Source organism: Aegilops tauschii, chromosome 5 (assembly GCF_002575655.3).
Source record: "Aegilops tauschii subsp. strangulata cultivar AL8/78 chromosome 5, Aet v6.0, whole genome shotgun sequence".
Lineage (NCBI taxonomy): Eukaryota > Viridiplantae > Streptophyta > Magnoliopsida > Poales > Poaceae > Aegilops > Aegilops tauschii.
The window spans coordinates 577,658,338-577,678,753 of NC_053039.3; the positions used below are offsets into that span (position 1 = coordinate 577,658,338).

Below are 20,416 nucleotides of genomic sequence, written 5' to 3' on the forward strand. Positions count from 1 at the left end.
TCAAGTTTCATTTGGAACCCCTCACCTATTTCCTGGACCCTTCGGCGTTGCTCCATAATAACGTAACTATTGTGTTATCCGACCATATATTTCTCCACATCACTCCTTTCCCTCGTCGTCCACCTTCCATCACCAACATTTTTCTTCGGGATGGCGTTTTTGTCCGTTCGTGCTTAATTCACGCCTTCGTTCTTTATAACGCGATATCCGAAACCGATACTACCGCATTAAACCCCGTTGCCCCGACAACGTAATCGCCCCTGTTTCCCCGAGGCTCTCTGGCCCCGTCGCCTATAAAACCCCGCGCGCGCCCTCGACGCTCCGGAAAACCAAAAACCGCCGTCGCCTCAGATCTAGAGTTTCCTCACATAATCTTTTCCGGGCCTCCTCAGTGACCACCATCGGCTCATCGACCGGGCGAGGAAAGCTCCGCGAAGGCAAGAAGAGTCCGGAGAGGGACCTGCGAGAAATCGGCATCTTAGGCAGGCGGGGAAGAAGGGACAGGGAAGAAGGTTAGGGTGTGAGCTGGACCTTGCGTGGAGTGAGGGCAGGAGGCGCAGAAGATCCTCGTGCTCGCCCGCCCGCCCGCCCGCTAGGTCTCCTTTTCAACCTTTCCTCTCCTCCTCCGTCCCCATCTCCGCCTCCTCCCCCTCACCGCATCTCCGGATCCCCCGCCGCGCTGCGCCGCCCCACCGTCGTCGCCGCCGACCCGAGATCCCCTCCTCGCCCCCCGATTTGCACGGACGGACGGACAGACCGAGGGAGATGCCGGTGGGAGCGGGCCTGCGCGGGTGATCTCTCTCCCTCCGTCGACAGCACGCGCGTGGGGAGGGGAGCCGTCGCGTGGGCGCGCCCGCGTGGAGGGGTCCCGTCCGTCTCGCGCCCGCCCGCCCGGCCCGTCCTAGGGTAGAAGCAACAGCGGCGGCGGCGGCAGCGGCAGCAGCTCCGCCGCTCTAGGGTTTGCTCGCTCGGCCGATCTCGTCGTCGCGTGGCGCGACGGCTAGCAGGAGACGGATGTTTTCGCACGGCGCGGATCCCGCCCACGACGCCTCCGCCGCCGGCGGCGGCGTCGGCGTCAGCGCCGGCGGCCCGGTCGTCCACACCCGCTTCGTCTGGCCCCATGGCGGCAAGAGGGTCTTCCTCAGCGGTTCCTTCACCAGGTCTGCGCTTTATCCCTATCTCTCCACTCCATCTCCATCTCAATCTCAATCTCTATCTCTATATCTCTATCCTGTCATCATATCTCCAGTGATTACTGAGTACACCTTTTCTTATCGTTGACCGCTATGTATTTATTCTGCAATTACTTTGCTCGCTCACTGCCCACAGCCGTTTCAGCTGCATCATCAGTTACCGCAGGGAACCAGGGACGCTGCAGTTTCGTTTCCAAAGGGATTAGTATTATTATTTTAATGCTGCTCACTTGATCGATATCTCTAGGAGCGCGGCACCGCCCTATCTTATCTTGTGTTTTGATTGGATAATTAATGATGGATAGATTATCTCCCTGCTCTCTTGCAACGGGGGCTGTAGATATGTTTTCTTGTTTGTACGTACTATGGTTTATATCTGGGTGCAATGCATGGATTCGACCGTTGGGCGTACTCTGGTGGTGCAGCTTCCTTACCCCGCACGCTGTCTTAGTTGTTAGTTCACACATGGGTGAATCTGAAGGTGCATCTTCCCGCCTTAGCGCTTGTCTGTGGAGCTGGCGGGTGGCGCCACGACAACAGAAGTTCGCATACTGTCCAGTCTTGCTAGCACGCGGAAACAAATGGAATTTCCAAAGAGGAACAAAATTGCACATGTTCCCCGTTCAGGAAAACACACAAAGGGAATTTGTTTTCTGTCGATTACTGCTTTTTAAATCCCATGATGTTGTTTTTTATGCACCGTAACTCCCAATTTTGTCGTAGGTGGTCAGAGCATTTGCCGATGTCTCCAGTTGAAGGTTGCCCGACTGTATTTCAAGCTATCTGCAGCTTACCTCCAGGGATTTATCAGGTTCCCTTCTTTATCCCGTGCTAACTAAAATTGTTGTGTGCTTACCTTGCCAATTAGTTGGTATATGCTGAGATTTATTTCCTGTGTTGAAATCTCCATTCTGCTTTATAAGGTTGTTGTTTTAGCGATTGTCCAGCACGATGTGTTTTTTTCTTGATTTGCACATGATATAATAATATAATATTGGCTGCATTTGTACATGTAACTAGCTTATTTTTTATCTCATGTGTAATGTCACTTTTTGACATCTATAATGAATCATGCACGGCATATATGCAATGGAATTTCTAATGTGAGAACCTTCTTGCTTGGTTATTTTTACACAGTACAAGTTCAATGTGGACGGGCAGTGGAGGCATGACGAGGGGCAACCTACTATAACGGGAGAGTATGGGGTGGTAAACACTTTGTACTTGACAAGGGAATTTGACCACATAAATACTGTACTGAGCCCCACTACACCTGGGAGCAGGATGGATGTGGACAATGATAGTTTTCAACGAATGGTAAGTATCACTTATCTCGCCTAGTTGTGCGTGAACAGCCACACTATGTAGTCTACCTGTTCTTTTTATAACCGTCCTCTAAGCTTAATTGAAATGTTATGGTGACATATTTGTAAGCATACCTAAATGTATTACCATTTCAGTATTACAGCCTCTTGGAAAATATTATCTGCACAGGAGACAAGTGTTACTTTATTTCCTTGGATAATTTATAGAAAGCAATACTTGCTCCAATATATCTTGTTATCTGCATTCTAAAGTTCATGTACCCATGGAATTGGTGGTTATATGGTAGTTCTCTGCTTTGGGATTCTACTAATTTCTTTGTTGAAGGTAAATAGAATATTTAGTTATGGAGCAGGGATGAAATTTACGTAACAATGACCTTGTCGTTACCTTAGGGTTCGTTGTCGGATGGTGCCCTTCAGGAAGGTTCTCCAAGAATTTCAGAGTCTGCTATACAGATCTCTAGGTGTCGTGTTGCTGAGTATCTGAATGCGCATACAGGCTATGACCTACTACCAGATTCTGGAAAGGTATGGGCAACCCAGCTGCTTGAGCGCTATTAATGGAGAGGTTTATTTTATAACATTATTATACCTTTTCAATCCAGGTCATTGCTCTGGACATTAATTTACCTGTGAAGCAATCTTTCCATATTCTCCATGAACAGGTATGAAATCTTACCTTCTAGAGCTGTATTGTTTGGTCTGTGGGAGGCATGCTAAATTGCTCTTCACTTTGCTTTATATCTCCTACCTAAATTTACATGAATTAGATGCTGTACATAAGAAAAAGAAATTACTTCACTCCTAGTCTCCTTACTAGTAAACATTATGTTTTTTCACAATTATCTATCTTTGGACCCTTCCCCGGACCCTGCGCAAGCGGGAGCTACATGCACCGGGCTGCCCTTTTATCGATCTCTGCCTGCATCTCATGATCTAATACTCGTACCATATGATGCTTAACTGTTCATAATTGCATTGGGACATGGAATTGGGAGAATCGAGACAGTGACGTACATTTTAGTAAATGCTGGCACATGGATTTACTTCTAAGGAATTGAGTGGAAACTGAACATTGCTTGTTTATTTTTTTAAATTATACTACTATATTGTGGTAATACAAGTGTACAGCTCAATACTGTTCATAGCTGATTGTAAGCGTTGGCTGCCCTTTGTTAGTAAAATTTATCTTATTCACTAGCGACCCCAGTCATTGCTTATTGCTGTGTGGATCATTCTAGGGGCTGGGGTTAGTTTCTTAGCTAATAGTTGTGTCCTGGTTCTGCATGGTTAGAAGAAACATAAATTATTTATCTTTTCTGTGATCCAGCATTTCTGGCACCTTGATAATCCATTGTTGCTTGTATCATGTATTGAAGTTACTGGCATGTTGTGAGAACATACACTGAATAGTGTGCACTTTGCAGGGGATTCCTGTGGCTCCTCTGTGGGATTCATTCAGGGGTCAGTTTGTTGGCCTTCTGAGCCCACTGGATTTTATACTTATATTGAGAGAGGTAATCTGTTTCAGCATTTACTCTTTTTTTCTTAGCTTTTGTTGTATTATTTGACCCGGTTGATAGTTGCTTTACTTGTGTGATGTGTCATTCATGTACTCTGTAGTAGAGGCAAAATGTCCTGGATGTGTACTTCACTAGTACCCCCTCCGTCCGAAAAAGCTTGTCCCAAGCTTGTTCCTCAAATGGATGTATCTAGCACCAAGATAGTGCTAGATACATCCATTTGATGGACAAGCTTTTTTCGGACGGAGGGAGTACATTGTTGTGGGTGGTGCCATACTGTTTATTCAAACAATCTTCCACTATGACAGTTTCTTTGTGAATCAAGGCACTTGCTTCGAACTGAATTCTTCAGGTGTTATTACCGTCTTTGCGGAGGTAGAGCTGGTGTGTGTGTGTGTGGGGGGGGGGGGGGGGGGGGTTAACCCTTTACTGGCTACCCTAAGTAGGGAGTATTAAAGTACTGACTTAAGTTGTGAATGGTCAATTTTCATGTGCCTTTTTAGTTGCTAGTCCACTGATGGTGTTCCCTAGGCCTGCTGGCCAGGGAATCCGTGTTTGTGGGTGATAGTTTTGCACACTATGTTTTTATTGCAACACCCTGTGTGCCAATGAACATCCATCCCTCTTGTTTTATTTACTTGATAAATTATAGTTTCTTATCATGTATTTTTTCCAGAAATAACCTGTATTACGTATTTTGCAAAATTATTTTGTAACATCTTGTTTTTGTTGCAGCTGGAAACGCATGGCTCAAACCTGACAGAGGAACAGCTTGAAACACACACTATATCTGCGTGGAAAGAGGCTAAGCGGCAAACTTATGGAAGAAATGACGGACAACTTAGATCAAATCAGCATCTAGTGCATGTAAGTTGGTACCAACATCTGGCTGAGAATTGGATTGCAGTTTTCTGTGCAGTTTGGGTTCAGTCTTATTGGTACTGATGTTTCATCTCTGAGTTTGGTTTGACAGACTTACTGGAACTGCTTTGACCAATTATGCTTGGCTTCATGGAATTGATAACCTTTGCATGCCTATTGTATAAAAATGAAATCGTACCTTTTGATTTAATTTCATTTGGCGAGTCGTAGTTGGGAGTAGTCACTGAGAAGTGAGAACCCCTTTTGCCACCCACCATTTAGCGCACACATTTAAATTTTAACCTTCGTTTTAAACTGTCCTTGTGAGCTTTGTGACCCATTTGCCCGAATAAGTTTTTTTAAGGCAGATGTAAATCAGCTGCGTAGCATGAATTCAATCACTTAAAATTTGATTGTTAATACTTTTGCCGTCAGTTTGTCTTGTTCATCCCCAGGTCCCCCATATTTAGTTACATTATGATTTATGTGGCAATGCACTAATACTGGAGTTCCTGTTGTCTAGGCCACCCCTTATGAATCATTGAGGGGTATTGCCATGAAAATACTCGAAACTGGTATTTCTACAGTGCCAATCATCTATTCATCGTCAACAGATGGATCGTTTCCGCAGCTGTTGCATCTTGCATCCCTTTCAGGAATTTTGAAATGTAAGTATTTGGCATCTTTATGATGAGTGGGATTTTAATATGCTATAAGCAGCTTATTGTGAGATTGCTTAGCAGAATATCTTCTTTCAGGTATCTGTAGATACTTCAAGAACTCCACTGGTAGTTTACCGATTCTAAACCAACCAGTATGCTCAATTCCGCTGGGTACATGGGTTCCAAAAATTGGTGAACCAAATGGTCATCCATTGGCTATGTTGCGGCCTAATACATCTCTTAGCTCTGCCCTTAACTTGTTGGTTCAAGGTATGTTCTCTGTTCTCTTTGCTGCAACCATACCCATACCTATGCTTGGGAAATGCATTACAAAACAAAGGTGCTCTTGCTTGTATCTCCAAATTCTTGTGCTCTTGAGGTTTAGCACAATTCAACTGATAGTCCATATGACATGAAACTACTGTCTATATAATTATGCATAACTGATCCCTTACATTCTGTACATGCAGCTGGAGTTAGTTCAATACCCATTGTGGATGATAACGACTCGCTGATCGACACATACTCCAGAAGGTATACCATGCTGACACATGCAGACATACTTCATTCTTTGGGTTGCATTGTTTGCCACTACCTCTGTAACTAAATATGAGACGTTTTTTGCAGTTCAATATTTAGTTACAGAGGTAGTATGTTGCAGTTTTGCTGGTGACTTATGTATATTGTGTTTCCTCCATTTTGCAGTGACATCACAGCTCTAGCAAAAGACAAGGTCTACACCCATATTCGCCTAGATGAGATGACCATTCATCAGGTATGCTATAGTAGATATTAATGCCTATCTCAAGTTCTCAACCAAGTTTTAGACTGAAACTTATACTTGAGTTTATTTGTCCAACGACTTTGGCTTTTGCTATGTGAAACTTGTTTATATTAGGAGTTGATATTTTGGGAATGAACAAAAGTGTAGGCATAGTGAAGTTCTTCTTTTTGGAATTACAGTTACCTTACTGTTTTCTCTATCTGAATTGAAATCTGGATTGATATTCAAAGAGTAATGCTACACACACGGGCACTTTACGGGGGCTTTACGGACTAATTAGAGATTAATGGCTGTGATTCAGTTAAGTAGGACGGGCCCCACCACTTAAAATCAGAGGGAGCCAATTAGATTAGCGCATGTTCTCCACCCCGTGAAAGTCCGTTGAATTTGCCTGTGAATGTAGTATTATCGATATCCAACTACCAAACTGTGCACCCGATAGAAAATTTTAAAATACTACCTTGTGGATTTGATAACTGATTCTGGAATTCATTAGTGAAGCAAACCCTCGTTAGTTTGTAGCCCCAGAGGCAGGCAGTGATGAGTGCCCCTTTGTTTGGAGCTACGTATAGATGCTCCTTTGTCCAAGTAATACATATTTTCCTTTCGTCGTTTCACTTGGTCAGTTGATGCCACATATCCAATCAGTGTGCACTGCAGCTGAAGCTGCACCGAACAGTCAAGGGGAGAGCTGGTTGTTCCATAGTGCTATATAATTTCAAACATCCTTTCTCATGAGTTATGCATCTGTAAATCTGTTACCCGCCTAGATTTCATGGCTGCAGTATGAACACTTTCTTGTGTGGCCAGGCCTTGCAGCTTGGGCAAGACGCGAATTCACCTTTCGGACTTTTCAACGGTCAAAGATGCCAGATGTGTCTCCGGTCTGACCCTTTGCTGAAGGTTATGGAGAGGTTGGCTAATCCTGGTAAGTGTTTTTCTATTACGCACCTGCACGAGTATTAATTGTCTGCTCTGTCGATTCACCGGATTCTCGTGTGGCTGTCATGACCAGGGGTGCGTCGCGTGTTCATCGTGGAGGCTGGCAGCAAGCGAGTGGAAGGCGTAATATCGCTGAGCGACATATTCAAGTTGCTGCTGAGCTAGCGAGAGCCCTGTTTTCGTTGGTTCCCGGGCAAGTGGTGCCAGAAGAGCTAGCATGCAAGAAAGAGATTGTGGAGCCAACATGGAGTTCTCTCTCTGGCTTGCTCTTGGACAAGAGTAGCAAAACAGATTGTAAAGTTTTTTTTTCCTTTCGTTGTGCCAACCCAACCCTCACCGTCCGTCTGTCCGTCTGTCGTAACCGAAACTACCTGGTGACTTTTTTCTCTTTAAATTTTATTGGATTGATTCCGCTGCTTGGCGAGATTAGTCTCCAAGGAGCCAGAGATGGTCGTCTGTCTGTCTGCGTTGGTCGGTGTCGGTCCGTTCTGTGCCTAGTTTACTAGCGAGAGACCCTTTCCTTTTTCAGCATGAAAGAGGAGAGGGGGAAGATGATGATGGTCCGGTTCAAGTGTCACCATGTCTTGTTTTTGCTCAACATTGGCAGCCATGCAACCATGGAAGAAGGATTTAGAGGAAAAATCAATCAATCGAGCATGAGTCAAGAGTCATGTGTGGCCCGGGTGTAGTCAGTGGGGTGTACAATTGCAAACCTCATTTTATGTTGAACTGCCGTTTGCTTTCTCTCTGGCTGTAGAAACTTCTTCACCCATTGTATATTCTCTCCTAGTGGCGCAGCAGGTATCCATCCATCCATCCTCTTGATTTATCTGCCTTCCCTGGCTGGCCTCATGGAGAACATACCAACAGTCAGTTTGCTGAATAAGGTGCCGTCTTTTCCGTTGTCTGACTATCTTTGCTACTATCAGGGCAGCCTCCTCCATTTGACATGTATATCTAGATCAATACCAATTCAAGCATACATTTAAAAGTTGCGAAAATAAATAATCACTACCACAAAAAAATCATCGGATGTTCAACAAGTTTTTAGATCCATTGATTCCAAAGTTGCCAGCCCGGCTGTACATGCAAAAGACCTCCTTCAGCTTCCAGTCTCTCCAACTCCTCCTTTTTGTCATGACGGCCTCAAACTTGTCCATCATCTTGGCCCTCGCCCCTTCTCGCTTCTCCTTCTCTTCCTCCTAGTTCCTCTCCATGTTCTTCTAATCACCTTTTTGGTCGGAGCAAATCCATCTTGAGTTGGCACGGTTGGATCACCACCTTTATCTTCATTGTGCATGGTTGTCTTGATGGAATTGGCAATACTGGAGAGCCACTTGCTTTGCCAATTCAACTTCAACCAACAATGCATATAGATGAAGTGCTTCTTCTCCATCTTTACGTGAAACAACATATGCACATACGGGCTAGCGAAGCCACAAATTTATGAAATGATCAACACATAAGAGTAACAAGCCATAAAACTTACGAGCTTTTGAATTGCCGGGCCACCGGGTTTTCACTTGATTGTAAAAGCCGCAAAACTTATTGACCTGCTCTTTAATGGTATACCATCGATTGGTGGTCACATTGCGTTGATGGACCACTTCTTTGTGGTAGGGATCCTAGTGCCGCAGTTGGTATCCATCCATCTTCAAGAGTTATCTGCCTTCCCCGGCTGGCCTGATGGAGAGAAAATATACCCAACACTCAGTTTGTCGAAGAGGATACCGTCTTTTCTGTTGTGAAAATTGGCTGTCTGGTATTCGTTAGAGCATCTCCACCAGATGATGTAAATTTGAAGGAATGAGAGAGAGGGAGGTCGTCGCGAGGATTCGCCAAAGAGGCGGAGGTCATTGGGAGAGGCCGGATCCTGCGATCCCTTCAATGAGAAGGTAGGGTCGGGTCGACGGAAGTTGGATTTCATGTTGATGGTAAGGTTACTTCAATTCAGGGAATATTGGAGGACTTGTTTTCTGACTAACATTTTCCTAAACTATGGATTCAGGCGCGCCACCACATGACTTCAGAACCCCCAACACATCCACATGACAAGGTCGGCACATCCCCGTGCAACTTGCCGGTTTTCTCAACCGGCATCCGGCCGGGACTGTTCCTTTGAGAAAATTTTCAGAGCAATTCAACAAACCTTGCTGGTGTAGTTGCTTCTAGCTGTTTTCCCTCGCCGCTCGCCGTCGCCGGCGTCGTTATTTAAGATGAACTCCTGCCAAGTTGCTTGTTTTCTCTTTTTCATGCATAGACACGTCTTATTTAGTTATGCGGATGCTCCTTGTGGCTTGTTGCCTTTTGAGCTGACAGTATTAAGATTGCGGCGAGGACGAATCATAAAGGATTCAGAAGGCGATGCCATGGTCGTAGCTTTATCCTTTATGGACTGAAATTATGTCTCCGTGTATCACTCAATCTTCAATTAACCACTGTTGCTGTATGTAAGAATTCAGTGAGTGAGATATATTCATTTAGCTCACCAGATAGCTCACAAGTACTCCTATGTTGGAGCTCCCAAATTATTCTCGCTCTGCAACACAACTGAGATGGACCATGCTCATCTGCAACACAACTGATAAGATCACAAATATATTCCCCGCGCACTTTGTGGAGGTTACTATATATGCTACTCCCTCTATCCCATAATGTAAGAGCGTTTTTGACACTAGTGTAGTGTCGAAAACACTCTTATATTATGAAGGAAGTAGTTATATATATAAAAAGACAACACAACAGCACCGAACTGGCTATTAGTTAAGTGTTGAATACGCGAGTTGCTTATAAGAAAGAAAGGCGATTATATTATACGTACATAAAATCCCCACTCACAGAAGAGAGACCATCTCTTTATTTATACTCCATAGGTATTAAATCACCGCTACAAATCCGTAAATAAACTAATTAAGACCGCCGAGCTTGTATTTTCAGGGTCTCGATGAATCTCTTCCCTTGGCTGAAATGTTATGTTCAGTCGAAAGAAAGACCGAAATCCTTGGCCTTGAATTTCCCATATCTTGGCGGTCGCTCGTCATCCAGCAAACCAGGCGCTGGCTCCAGCACCGTTTCTCCATCCACAGCATAAAACACGGCCAGTGAAAGCCTCTCTTTCTCGGCATTCGTCACCACCCTGTGAACCGGGCTCCTAAAGATTCCGTTGCACATTATCTGCGGCGAATATATATTTGCATACAAGTCAGCGAAGCATCAGCATTCAGGAAACACTAGGATATATGTTGTACACTGATGATTGATTGTAGATTATTCAGGATAGAGAGCAAGTGCTTAATTAGCTTCATATATACCTCCATGCAGTCAGCCAAGTTGATCACCAACGAATAAGGCTTGGCCGGAACATTGTACCATTTCCCATCTCTCTCAACTTGCAAGCCACCGACGTCGCGGTCGACAAAAAGGATGGTAAGGAGACCAGCATCAGAGTGAGGCCTCATGCCTAATACCAGGTCAGGTCGCGGACACGGAGGGTAGTAGTTGAACCTAGCAAACCCGGGATCCTTGTTTGACATTTGGTTGAGGAAGTAATCCTCATCAAGGTCCAGGAGCTTGGCTATCGTTCGAAAGACCACGTCTCTTATCCTCTTGGTTCTTGATGCGTACTCAAGTAGCACATCCCTGAAAGTAGAAATACTCTAGAATTAACTGTTTACTCAATCAAAGCTTTTGATTTCTTTGTTCAGTTTCTACTATGGACTGTCTTTGAATATCCTTTTCTCGTGCATTTCTGAATTTTTCACCGTGTCTTCCTTCCTTTGACAACTAAGCTAATACAGTATTAGAAATGTGAAACAGCAGTTGAATGATTAACCTGAAAGATTCCGGGTGAGTGGGCCACTTGGTGAAATTCCTCTCATCTTCTGGCTCCACTCTCAAATGCAGCCGGTCGTTCCAGCTGAGGCCCTCATCCTGGTTTACCACCTTGTCATTTCCATACCCTTCCACCTCAGAGTGCTTGCCGCCGTCGTCTATCAGGTTGCTGCATTTCTGCTTCTCTCCGGACGGTTGCCGGAAGAATTCCCTCGACGCACTCATCATGGCATCCATGAGAGACTCCTCGATTCCATGGTTGGTCACCTGGATATTGATGAAGTGTTAAAATAGTTTCAGCAAGATCGGACGGAGCTTGGTGGCAGCGGGGACAATATCGATGAGCGGAGGCTGGACTGCTGGAGCAGCAGGGCCTGCGACGCCGGGCGGAGGGTCTCGACTCGAGTGGCTGCCACCGAAGGGGGCCGCTCGCCGTGCTTCTTCATCGCGGCCGACTGCGCCGGGGGGAAGGGTTCGGATCTGGTCTCGCCGGAAGCGGAGGTGACGGGGGCAGGGAGATGAGGGCGGCGGCGGCTGCGCGCCTAGCCGGCAGCGTCTGCGTGGTGGTAGAAGAAACTAATTGAGGCTCACCAGGAAGAGGCCCCAGGTCTGGAGAGCCGCCCGGAGCTTGTCGGCCTCGTCGGCGGCGTCGGCCGTAGTCAGCCGGCTAAGATCGATGAGAAGGATGGGCTCCGGCATCTCATCAGCGGCCAGCAGGTCCTGGTCTTGCTCGTGCGCCACCACGTACTGTCGCGGCGGCTCCTCGACGGCCGCCGCCAGCTCTTGCACCGTCGTCCGCACCATCGACGGTGGCCGAGGGAGCTCTGCTTCTTGCGTACACTGATGACGCTCTGTTTGGCAGTTGAAAGAGCAGAGGAAGAAGCAAGCTACGAGTCAACAGTCAACAGTCAAGAGGAGGAAGCTGCCTTCGTATCGACTATGCATGCTTGGTGCGATCTTATCTCGACCACTTGTTTTCCTTGGGTGTGGCTAGGTCTAAGTGACAGAACATATAGAAAAGAAAAAGAAATATTTAAAAGAAAATTTTACACGGCTGCTCACGTAAGATCTAACGAATGTAGTAGCAATGAGACTTGTCAGTCGACCGAGATTTAGCAGACCCGTTTTTCTTTATCTTTTTTTTTTGCGATAGAAAGAGAGTTTTATTCCATGTGCATAGGGTTACAATCGAGAGGCACCAACTCCTCAATACAAGGTGGACTCCTCCCCAGCCATACAGCAGTAGTAGACTCTGTACGACTATACAATGCCAACCGATGTGCTATCCTATTTTGCTCACGCTTGATTTTTGATGGAACAAACTCTCGAGCCTCCAAATGAAGCCTAATCTCTGCTACCAAATGCCCATAAGCAGACCTGGATAAGCTGTCCTCGGTCATTGCAGCTAGTGCCATGGATGAGTCTCACTGAACGACAATTGGCAAGGAAGAATGCTGCAAGGCCAAGGCCATACCCTGCATTATTGCATGTAGTTACGCCTCCAACGCGTCGTTACAGTTGAAAATGCACCTGTACGCCGCGAAGATCACACTTCCATCATGACGCCGTAGTATCATACCCGCCGCCGCCGATCCGTCCTCTTGCATGAAAGCCCCATCCACCGAGAGGGCAGCCCAGTCCGTCGGCGGCCGCGGCCAGTGAAGAGGGGCTCGAGGGTTAGGGACCTCGGCGGTTGCTTCCCGGACCATTGGCATTTTCCCTTTAAGAATTTCTTCCATGGAGAATCTGCTACATAGGTTCAAGGAATTCATATAGCTTTGGAGGTAGTCCGACGTTGCGGTTACGGGAGGAGCCTCCTTCCCATGTGTTAGGTCCGATCGTAAAGACCAGATCCTCCATATCAACATAATCGTGCAATCCCGCATGTGATCATCGCAGTTTGCTAGGATGTTTAAGAGCCACTCCTTCCCTGTATCATGAAGAATCACTTGGCTCGACAGTCGCCAAACTGTTCTCATCTGAGCCCATATCCTCCTCGCATGCTCGCAGGATACTAGAGCATGAAAGCTAGTCTCCTTTTCTCGGCCGCACACCGGACAACCATCTCTAGTAGAGATGTGCCGGTATTTCTTGCACTCATTTGTAGCGAGAGCCCCTGAGACAGCCTTCCACGCCATAATTCTCATCTTCAGAGGTACTTGAGAGCTCCAGATCCGCTGCCAAATGGGCCTCCGCCCTGAAGAGTTGCTACTTGACGAGCTGAGTCGCATTGAGTACTGGACCTCCGTAGCTAGGTGATATGCGCTACGGACAGTGAATTGTGCAGACCGCTCCGGAGACCAAGCGACGAAATCCTACCCATTCCTTGGAGATGTGCGTGTTGGAAATATGCCCTAGAGGCAATAATAAATGGTTATTATTATATTTCTTTGTTCATGATAATTGTCTATTGTTCATGCTATAATTGTGTTATCCGGAAATCGTAATACATGTGTGAATACATAGACCACAACGTGTCCCTAGTAAGCCTCTAGTTGACTAGCTCGTTGATCAACAGATAGTCATGGTTTCCTGACTATGGACATTGGATGTCATTGATAACGGGATCACATCATTAGGAGAATGATGTGATGGACAAGACCCAATCCTAAGCATAGCACAAAAGATCGTGTAGTTCGTTTGCTAGAGCTTTTCCAATGTCAAGTATCTTTTCCTTAGACCATGAGATCGTGCAACTCCCGGATGCCGTAGGAGTGCTTTGGGTGTGCCAAACGTCACAACGTAACTGGGTGACTATAAAGGTGCACTACGGGTATCTCCGAAAGTGTCTGTTGGGTTGGCACGGATCGAGACTGGGATTTGTCACTCCGTGTGACGGAGAGGTATCTCTGGGCCCACTCGGTAATGCATCATCATAATGAGCTCAAGGTGACTAAGGAGTTAGCCACGGGATCATGCATTACGGTACGAGTAAATAGACTTGCCGGTAACGAGATTGAACAAGGTATTGGGATACCGACGATCGAATCTCGGGCAAGTAACATACCGATTGACAAAGGGAATTGAATACGGGATTGATTGAATCCTCGACATCGTGGTTCATCCGATGAGATCATCGTGGAACATGTGGGAGCCAACATGGGTATCCAGATCCCGCTGTTGGTTATTGACCGGAGAGGCGTCTCGGTCATGTCTGCATGTCTCCCGAACCCGTAGGGTCTACACACTTAAGGTTCGGTGACGCTAGGGTTGTAGAGATATGAGTATGCGGAAACCCGAAAGTTGTTCGGAGTCCCGGATGAGATCCCGAACGTCACGAGGAGTTCCGGAATGGTCCGGAGGTGAAGAATTATATATAGGAAGTCAAGTTTCGGCCACCGGGAAAGTTTCGGGGGTCACCGGTATTGTACCGGGACCACCGGAAGGGTCCCGGGGGTCCATCGGGTGGGGCCACCTATCCCGGAGGGCCCCATGGGCTGAAGTGGGAAGGGAACCAGCCCTTAGTGGGCTGGGGTGCCCCCCATGGGCCTCCCCCCTGCGCCTAGGGTTGGAAACCCTGGGGTGGGGGGGCGCCCCACCCGACTTGGGGGGGGGGGGGAGTTTCCCCCCCTTGGCCGCCGCCCCCCCCCATAGATGGGATACAGGCCGGCGCCCCCCCTACCCAAGGGGCCTATATATAGTGGGGGGGGGGGAGGGAGGGCAGCAGCACTACAGCCCCTGGCGCCTCCCTCTCCCCCTGCAACACCTCTCCCTCCCGCTTGCGCTTGGCGAAGCCCTGCCGGGATCCCCGCTACTTCCACCACCACGCCGTCGTGCTGCTGGATCTCCATCAACCTCTCCTTCCCCCTTGCTAGATCAAGAAGGAGGAGACGTCTCTGCTCCGTACGTGTGTTGAACGCAGAGGTGCCGTCCGTTCGGCACTCGGTCATCGGTGATTTGGATCACGGCGAGTACGACTCCATCAACCCCGTTCATTGGAACGCTTCCGCTCGCGATCTACAAGGGTATGTAGATGCACTCCTTTCCACTCGTTGCTAGTATGCTCCATAGATGGATCTGTTGGAAATATGCCCTAGAGGCAATAATAAATGGTTATTATTATATTTCTTTGTTCATGGTAATTGTCTATTGTTCATGCTATAATTGTCTTGTCCGGAAATCGTAATACATGTGTGAATACATAGACCACAACGTGTCCCTAGTAAGCCTCTAGTTGACTAGCTCGTTGATCAACAGATAGTCATGGTTTCCTGACTATGGACATTGGATGTCGTTGATAACGGGATCACATCATTAGGAGAATGATGTGATGGACAGGACCCAATCCTAAGCATAGCATAAAGGATCGTGTAGTTTCGTTTGCTAGAGCTTTTCCAATGTCAAGTATCTTTTCCTTAGACCATGAGATCGTGCAACTCCCGGATACCGTAGGAGTGCTTTGGGTGTGCCAAACGTCACAACGTAACTGGGTGACTATAAAGGTGCACTACGGGTATCTCCGAAAGTGTCTGTTGGGTTGGCACGGATCGAGACTCGGATTTGTCACTCCGTGTGACGGAGAGGTATCTCTGGGCCCACTCGGTAATGCATCATCATAATGATCTCTATGTGACTAAGGCGTTAGTCACGGGATCATGCATTGCGGTACGAGTAAAGAGACTTGCCGGTAACGAGATTGAACAAGGTATTGGGATACCGACGATCGAATCTCGGGCAAGTAACATACCGATTGACAAAGGGAATTGTATACGGGATTGATTGAATCCTCGACATCGTGGTTCATCCGATGAGATCATCGTGGAACATGTGGGAGCCAACATGGGTATCCAGATCCCGCTGTTGGTTATTGACCGGAGAGGCGTCTCGGTCATGTCTGCATGTCTCCCGAACCCGTAGGGTCTACACACTTAAGGTTCGGTGACGCTAGGGTTGTAGAGATATGTGTATGCGGAAACCCGAAAGTTGTTCGGAGTCCCGGATGAGATCCCGGATGTCACGAGGAGTTCCGGAATGGTCCGGAGGTGAAGAATTATATATAGGAAGTCAAGTTTCGGCTACCGGGAAAGTTTCGGGGGTTACCGGTATTGTACCGGGACCACCGGAAGGGTCCCGGGGGTCCACCGGGTGGGGCCACCTATCCCGGAGGGCCCCGTGGGCTGAAGTGGGAAGGGAACCAGCCCCTAGTGGGCTGGGCGCCCCCCCATGGGCCTCCCCCCATGCGCCTAGGGTTGGGAACCCTAGGGTGGGGGGGCTTCCCACTTGCCTTGGGGAGCAAGGCAACCCCTTCCCCCCTTTGGCCGCCCCCCCCCTTGAGATCCCATCTCCAGGGCCGGCGCCCCCCAGGGGGCCTATATAAAGGGGGGGAGGGAGGGCAGCAACCTACAGCCTTGGGCGCCTCCCTCCTCCCCTGCAACACCTCTCCCTCTCGCAGAAGCTCGGCGAAGCCCTGCCGAGACCCGCTACATCCACCACCACGCCGTCGTGCTGCTGGATCTCCATCAACCTCTCCTTCCCCTTGCTGGATCAAGAAGGAGGAGACGTCGCTGCACCGTACGTGTGTTGAACGCGGAGGTGCCGTCCGTTCGGCACTCGGTCATCGGTGATTTGGATCACGGCGAGTACGACTCCGTCATCCACGTTCATTGGAACGCTTCCGCTCGCGATCTACAAGGGTATGTAGATGCACTCCTTTCCACTCGTTGCTAGTATGCTCCATAGATGGATCTGTTGGAAATATGCCCTAGAGGCAATAATAAATGGTTATTATTATATTTCTTTGTTCATGGTAATTGTCTATTGTTCATGCTATAATTGTATTGTCCGGAAATCGTAATACATGTGTGAATACATAGACCACAACGTGTCCCTAGTAAGCCTCTAGTTGACTAGCTCGTTGATCAACAGATAGTCATGGTTTCCTGACTATGGACATTGGATGTCGTTGATAACGGGATCACATCATTAGGAGAATGATGTGATGGACAGGACCCAATCCTAAGCATAGCATAAAAGATCGTGTAGTTTCGTTTGCTAGAGCTTTTCCAATGTCAAGTATCTTTTCCTTAGACCATGAGATCGTGCAACTCCCGGATACCGTAGGAGTGCTTTGGGTGTGCCAAACGTCACAACGTAACTGGGTGACTATAAAGGTGCACTACGGGTATCTCCGAAAGTGTCTGTTGGGTTGGCACGGATCGAGACTCGGATTTGTCACTCCGTGTGACGGAGAGGTATCTCTGGGCCCACTCGGTAATGCATCATCATAATGAGCTCTATGTGACTAAGGCGTTAGTCACGGGATCATGCATTGCGGTACGAGTAAAGAGACTTGCCGGTAACGAGATTGAACAAGGTATTGGGATACCGACGATCGAATCTCGGGCAAGTAACATACCGATTGACAAAGGGAATTGTATACGGGATTGATTGAATCCTCGACATCGTGGTTCATCCGATGAGATCATCGTGGAACATGTGGGAGCCAACATGGGTATCCAGATCCCGCTGTTGGTTATTGACCGGAGAGGCGTCTCGGTCATGTCTGCATGTCTCCCGAACCCGTAGGGTCTACACACTTAAGGTTCGGTGACGCTAGGGTTGTAGAGATATGTGTATGCGGAAACCCAAAAGTTGTTCGGAGTCCCGGATGAGATCCCGGATGTCACGAGGAGTTCCGGAATGGTCCGGAGGTGAAGAATTATATATAGGAAGTCAAGTTTCGGCTACCGGGAAAGTTTCGGGGGTTACCGGTATTGTACCGGGACCACCGGAAGGGTCCCGGGGGTCCACCGGGTGGGGCCACCTATCCCGGAGGGCCCCGTGGGCTGAAGTGGGAAGGGAACCAGCCCCTAGTGGGCTGGGCGCCCCCCCATGGGCCTCCCCCCATGCGCCTAGGGTTGGGAACCCTAGGGTGGGGGGGCTTCCCACTTGCCTTGGGGGGCAAGGCAACCCCTTCCCCCCTTTGGCCGCCGCCCCCCCCCTTGAGATCCCATCTCCAGGGCCGGCGCCCCCCAGGGGGCCTATATAAAGGGGGGGAGGGAGGGCAGCAACCTACAGCCTTGGGCGCCTCCCTCCTCCCCTGCAACACCTCTCCCTCTCGCAGAAGCTCGGCGAAGCCCTGCCGAGACCCGCTACATCCACCACCACGCCGTCGTGCTGCTGGATCTCCATCAACCTCTCCTTCCCCTTGCTGGATCAAGAAGGAGGAGACGTCGCTGCACCGTACGTGTGTTGAACGCGGAGGTGCCGTCCGTTCGGCACTCGGTCATCGGTGATTTGGATCACGGCGAGTACGACTCCGTCATCCACGTTCATTGGAACGCTTCCGCTCGCGATCTACAAGGGTATGTAGATGCACTCCTTTCCACTTGTTGCTAGTATGCTCCATAGATGGATCTGTTGGAAATATGCCCTAGAGGCAATAATAAATGGTTATTATTATATTTCTTTGTTCATGGTAATTGTCTATTGTTCATGCTATAATTGTATTGTCCGGAAATCGTAATACATGTGTGAATACATAGACCACAACGTGTCCCTAGTAAGCCTCTAGTTGACTAGCTCGTTGATCAACAGATAGTCATGGTTTCCTGACTATGGACATTGGATGTCGTTGATAACGGGATCACATCATTAGGAGAATGATGTGATGGACAGGACCCAATCCTAAGCATAGCATAAAAGATCGTGTAGTTTCGTTTGCTAGAGCTTTTCCAATGTCAAGTATCTTTTCCTTAGACCATGAGATCGTGCAACTCCCGGATACCGTAGGAGTGCTTTGGGTGTGCCAAACGTCACAACGTAACTGGGTGACTATAAAGGTGCACTACGGGTATCTCCGAAAGTGTCTGTTGGGTTGGCACGGATCGAGACTGGGATTTGTCACTCCGTGTGACGGAGAGGTATCTCTGGGCCCACTCGGTAATGCATCATCATAATGAGCTCAAGGTGACTAAGGAGTTAGTCACGGGATCATGCATTGCGGTACGAGTAAAGAGACTTGCCGGTAACGAGATTGAACAAGGTATTGGGATACCGACGATCGAATCTCGGGCAAGTAACATACCGATTGACAAAGGGAATTGTATACGGGATTGATTGAATCCTCGACATCGTGGTTCATCCGATGAGATCATCGTGGAACATGTGGGAGCCAACATGGGTATCCAGATCCCGCTGTTGGTTATTGACCGGAGAGGCGTCTCGGTCATGTCTGCATGTCTCCCGAACCCGTAGGGTCTACACACTTAAGGTTCGGTGACGCTAGGGTTGTAGAGATATGTGTATGCGGAAACCCAAAAGTTGTTCGGAGTCCCGGATGAGATCCCGGATGTCACGAGGAGTTCCGGAATGGTCCGGAGGTGAAGAATTATATATAGGAAGTCAAGTTTCGGCTACCGGGAAAGTTTCGGGGGTTACCGGTATTGTACCGGGACCACCGGAAGGGTCCCGGGGGTCCACCGGGTGGGGCCACCTATCCCGGAGGGCCCCGTGGGCTGAAGTGGGAAGGGAACCAGCCCCTAGTGGGCTGGGCGCCCCCCCATGGGCCTCCCCCCATGCGCCTAGGGTTGGGAACCCTAGGGTGGGGGGCTTCCCACTTGCCTTGGGGGGCAAGGCAACCCCTTCCCCCCTTTGGCCGCCGCCCCCCCCTTGAGATCCCATCTCCAGGGCCGGCGCCCCCCCAGGGGGCCTATATAAAGGGGGGGGAGGGAGGGCAGCAACCTACAGCCTTGGGCGCCTCCCTCCTCCCCTGCAACACCTCTCCCTCTCGCAGAAGCTCGGCGAAGCCCTGCCGTGACCCGCTACATCCACCACCACGCCGTCGTGCTGCTGGATCTCCATCAACCTCTCCTTCCCCTTGCTGGATCAAGAAGGAGGAGACGTCGCTGCACCGTACGTGTGTTGAACGCGGAGGTGCCATCCGTTCGGCACTCGGTCATCGGTGATTTGGATCACGGCGAGTACGACTCCGTCATCCACGTTCATTGGAATGCTTCCGCTCGCGATCTACAAGGGTATGTAGATGCACTCCTTTCCCCTCGTTGCTAGTATACTCCCTAGATGCATCTTGGTGAGCGTAGGAAAATTTTAAAATTATGCTACGATTCCCAACAGTGGCATCATGAGCCAGGCTATGCGTAGTTACTATGCACGAGTAGAACACAAAGAAGTTGTGGGCGTTGATGTTGCCAATTCTTCTTGCCACTACTAGTCGTTTCTTGTTTCGGCGGTATTGTAGGATGAAGCGGCCCGGACCGACCTTACACGTACGCTTACGTGAGACATGTTCCACCGACTGACATGCACTAGTTGCATAAGGTGGCTAGCGGGTGTC

General features: G+C 48.6%; 2 protein-coding genes across 2 annotated transcripts; one reads left to right on the plus strand and one right to left on the minus strand.

Annotated features, from left to right (window-relative positions):
• Nucleotides 1-497: 497 nt before the first annotated feature.
• Nucleotides 498-8,034, plus strand: LOC109764618 (sucrose nonfermenting 4-like protein). Its single transcript, XM_020323418.4, has 13 exons — nucleotides 498-1,160; nucleotides 1,917-2,004; nucleotides 2,331-2,510; nucleotides 2,912-3,046; nucleotides 3,124-3,183; nucleotides 3,946-4,035; nucleotides 4,777-4,908; nucleotides 5,426-5,570; nucleotides 5,661-5,834; nucleotides 6,035-6,098; nucleotides 6,270-6,339; nucleotides 7,159-7,276; nucleotides 7,364-8,034. The coding sequence occupies exons 1-13, from the start codon at nucleotides 1,015-1,017 to the stop codon at nucleotides 7,453-7,455; spliced, it is 1,494 nt and encodes a 497-aa protein (XP_020179007.1). The 5' UTR covers nucleotides 498-1,014; the 3' UTR covers nucleotides 7,456-8,034.
• A 2,019-nt stretch (nucleotides 8,035-10,053) lies between these two features.
• Nucleotides 10,054-12,036, minus strand: LOC109764619 (2-oxoglutarate-dependent dioxygenase 11). The gene is made up of 4 exons (XM_020323420.4): nucleotides 11,713-12,036; nucleotides 11,123-11,388; nucleotides 10,602-10,929; nucleotides 10,054-10,464 (listed from the first exon to the last, which is right to left on the minus strand). The coding sequence occupies exons 1-4, from the start codon at nucleotides 11,923-11,925 to the stop codon at nucleotides 10,267-10,269; spliced, it is 1,005 nt and encodes a 334-aa protein (XP_020179009.1). The 5' UTR covers nucleotides 11,926-12,036; the 3' UTR covers nucleotides 10,054-10,266.
• Nucleotides 12,037-20,416: the final 8,380 nt, after the last annotated feature.

What these genes read in the sequence shown, in the direction of transcription:
- LOC109764618 (XM_020323418.4), top strand. Translation starts at nt 1,015, where the DNA reads ATGTTTTCGCACGGCGCGGATCCCGCCCACGACGCCTCCGCCGCCGGC. An exon ending in ATGAGATGACCATTCATCAG is followed by an intron (nt 6,340 to 7,158) that starts GTATGCTATAGT and finishes TTGTGTGGCCAG; the next exon opens with GCCTTGCAGCTTGGGCAAGA. An exon ending in GGAGAGGTTGGCTAATCCTG is followed by an intron (nt 7,277 to 7,363) that starts GTAAGTGTTTTT and finishes TGTCATGACCAG; the next exon opens with GGGTGCGTCGCGTGTTCATC.
- LOC109764619 (XM_020323420.4), bottom strand. Translation starts at nt 11,925, where the DNA reads ATGGTGCGGACGACGGTGCAAGAGCTGGCGGCGGCCGTCGAGGAGCCG. An exon ending in AGACCTGGGGCCTCTTCCTG is followed by an intron (nt 11,389 to 11,712) that starts GTGAGCCTCAAT and finishes ATCAATATCCAG; the next exon opens with GTGACCAACCATGGAATCGA. An exon ending in ACTCACCCGGAATCTTTCAG is followed by an intron (nt 10,930 to 11,122) that starts GTTAATCATTCA and finishes TTCTACTTTCAG; the next exon opens with GGATGTGCTACTTGAGTACG.